The sequence below is a fragment of the Vitis riparia genome, chromosome 17 (assembly GCF_004353265.1).
Source record: "Vitis riparia cultivar Riparia Gloire de Montpellier isolate 1030 chromosome 17, EGFV_Vit.rip_1.0, whole genome shotgun sequence".
NCBI lineage: Eukaryota > Viridiplantae > Streptophyta > Magnoliopsida > Vitales > Vitaceae > Vitis > Vitis riparia.
The window spans coordinates 5,618,459-5,620,344 of NC_048447.1; the positions used below are offsets into that span (position 1 = coordinate 5,618,459).

At 49.9% G+C, this 1,886-nt stretch overlaps 1 protein-coding gene across 1 annotated transcript; it reads right to left on the minus strand.

Moving 5' to 3' along the window:
* Window positions 1–852: 852 nt before the first annotated feature.
* Window positions 853–1,382, minus strand: LOC117904031 (extensin-like). The gene is made up of 2 exons (XM_034816560.1): window positions 1,166–1,382; window positions 853–1,088 (listed from the first exon to the last, which is right to left on the minus strand). Exons 1-2 carry the CDS (start codon window positions 1,380–1,382, stop codon window positions 853–855), a joined length of 453 nt encoding a protein of 150 aa, XP_034672451.1.
* Between the last annotated feature and the right edge of the window lie 504 nt (window positions 1,383–1,886).

Sequence of the window (1,886 nt, forward strand, 5' to 3'; positions counted from 1 at the left end):
GAGAAACCACATGTTTCAAAAAGAATAAAAGGTGTGAGCCAAAGAAATAAGAATAAATTAATGCTAAGAGTTAACAATTGGAGGGACTGGAGGGGCTCTGGCTGTGGAGGGAGAGGCAACAGGTATACCCTTAGGTATAAGACGTGGGGATGCTCTCCTAGCAGCTGGAGCTTGAGCTGGCTGTGGAAGCTCTGGCTGCTCCATCCTATAGGCTGTCATGTTGCTCAATTTTTCGAAAGTAAACACATCCCTACAAATCCTCTTTCGCTCCTGCTGAGGCTCTGCTGGGTACCCCAGATGCTCAAGAATTTGGCATAGCAGCCTCGGGAAGAGAAGAGGGATGGCATCAGCTCTGGCCAACTTCTTCCTATGCACCTTCTCTTCAAAATAGAGAAGGGCTGCCATGATCAAGTGGTGAGGGCCAAAAAAGTACCCCTCTGACATTTTGAACAAAGCCTCCAACAAAATTCCTCTTCTCTAGGTCCAATGCTGGAGGGGATAGATATTATGGCGTAAAAAGGCATCAATGAGGAACATCCTTGGAGGAAGTTCCCCCCTCAACAGATATGGATTTTTGGAGGCTCCTTCAGACAGAATATGCACCATCTCCAGCTGAGATGGATTGGCCCAAGCTCTGAAGTCATTAAAATGGCTGGGCTCATATGGAATATGCAAAGCCTCAGCTATGTGATGAGCTCCCAGGATGCCATGTCTACCATCAATAGTGAAATGAATTAAGGTAGGATCCCTGACCTGTCGGGTAGTCATGGATTGATAGAAATCCATTGCTATTCTGGGGTAAAAGAAGTCTCGCAGGGTTAGAAGCTGCTCCATTCGATATCTTCGCAGCAATTAGAATGATCCTTCAAGCTCTGGGCGCAACTGAAAGACAGTTGTGTCAAAACACAGTTCAGAATGGAATGGCCTAGCTCTACAATCCAAATTGCCTTCAATTGGAGGCTGAGTGAGCATTGGACTCCTGATTATTGCTTCTAGAGCTAGCTCAGATGGAATTTGAGGCTCAAGAGGCGGCGGCTGGCTTGCTTGAGGCTTCGCCGGCGGTGCCGGAGATGGCACAGGAGTGGGCTCTGGAGATGGAACAGAGGATTGAACAGGGGATTGACCTATCAAGTCGATGGGTTCCGAGCTTTCCACTCTAGCTCACTTTTGCAGGGACCGCCCCCTGACCTGGTAAGGTAGCGCCTTGCCGGCGGCGTTTGCAGTGCCGGCTTGGTTGAGCGCTTCTTTGGAGCGGGCTTCACAGGCGGCGGAACAACTTCTGGCCGCGACGGCTCAGAGGTTGAAGCTTGCACAGGCGCCTTGCGCGACGCGGGCTTTCTGGCGGACGGAGAAGAAGACTTAGCGCCTCTGGTTCGTGCCATTACGAGGTTTGGGTAGCGTTGATGAACAGAGGGGACGAACGGAGGTGCTAGCAGTGTCGGGCGATGGAGAGGAGGTGAAGAGACAGTTGCTGCGACTTTTCCTCTTTCTGAAATGGTTTCGCAGCCCAAATGACCGGTATTTATAAAGACTAGAGGAATACTAAAGGTCGTTTTTAGGTTTCGCAGAAGAAAATCACTTTCGCAGCAAAATTGAGCGTTTCGTAGGAGAAAATCGCTTTCGCAGCCCACTTCGCAGCTGCAAAATTGGAGTCACTATGCTGCGGAATGGCGCTCGTGTGCCAAAAATCGGTTTCGCAATTGCGAAACACCCTTCGAAATGGAGATATCGTTGCAGAATGGGGCTTTTTTGTGCCTTAGTGGTTCGCAGACCACTTCGCAGCTGCGAAATTGGGGCTCCTGTGCTGCAAAGTGGCACTCGTGTGCCATATTTGGATTCGCAGCTGCGAAAACTTTCGCAGAGGACTCAAAAGCGTTGCAAACTGA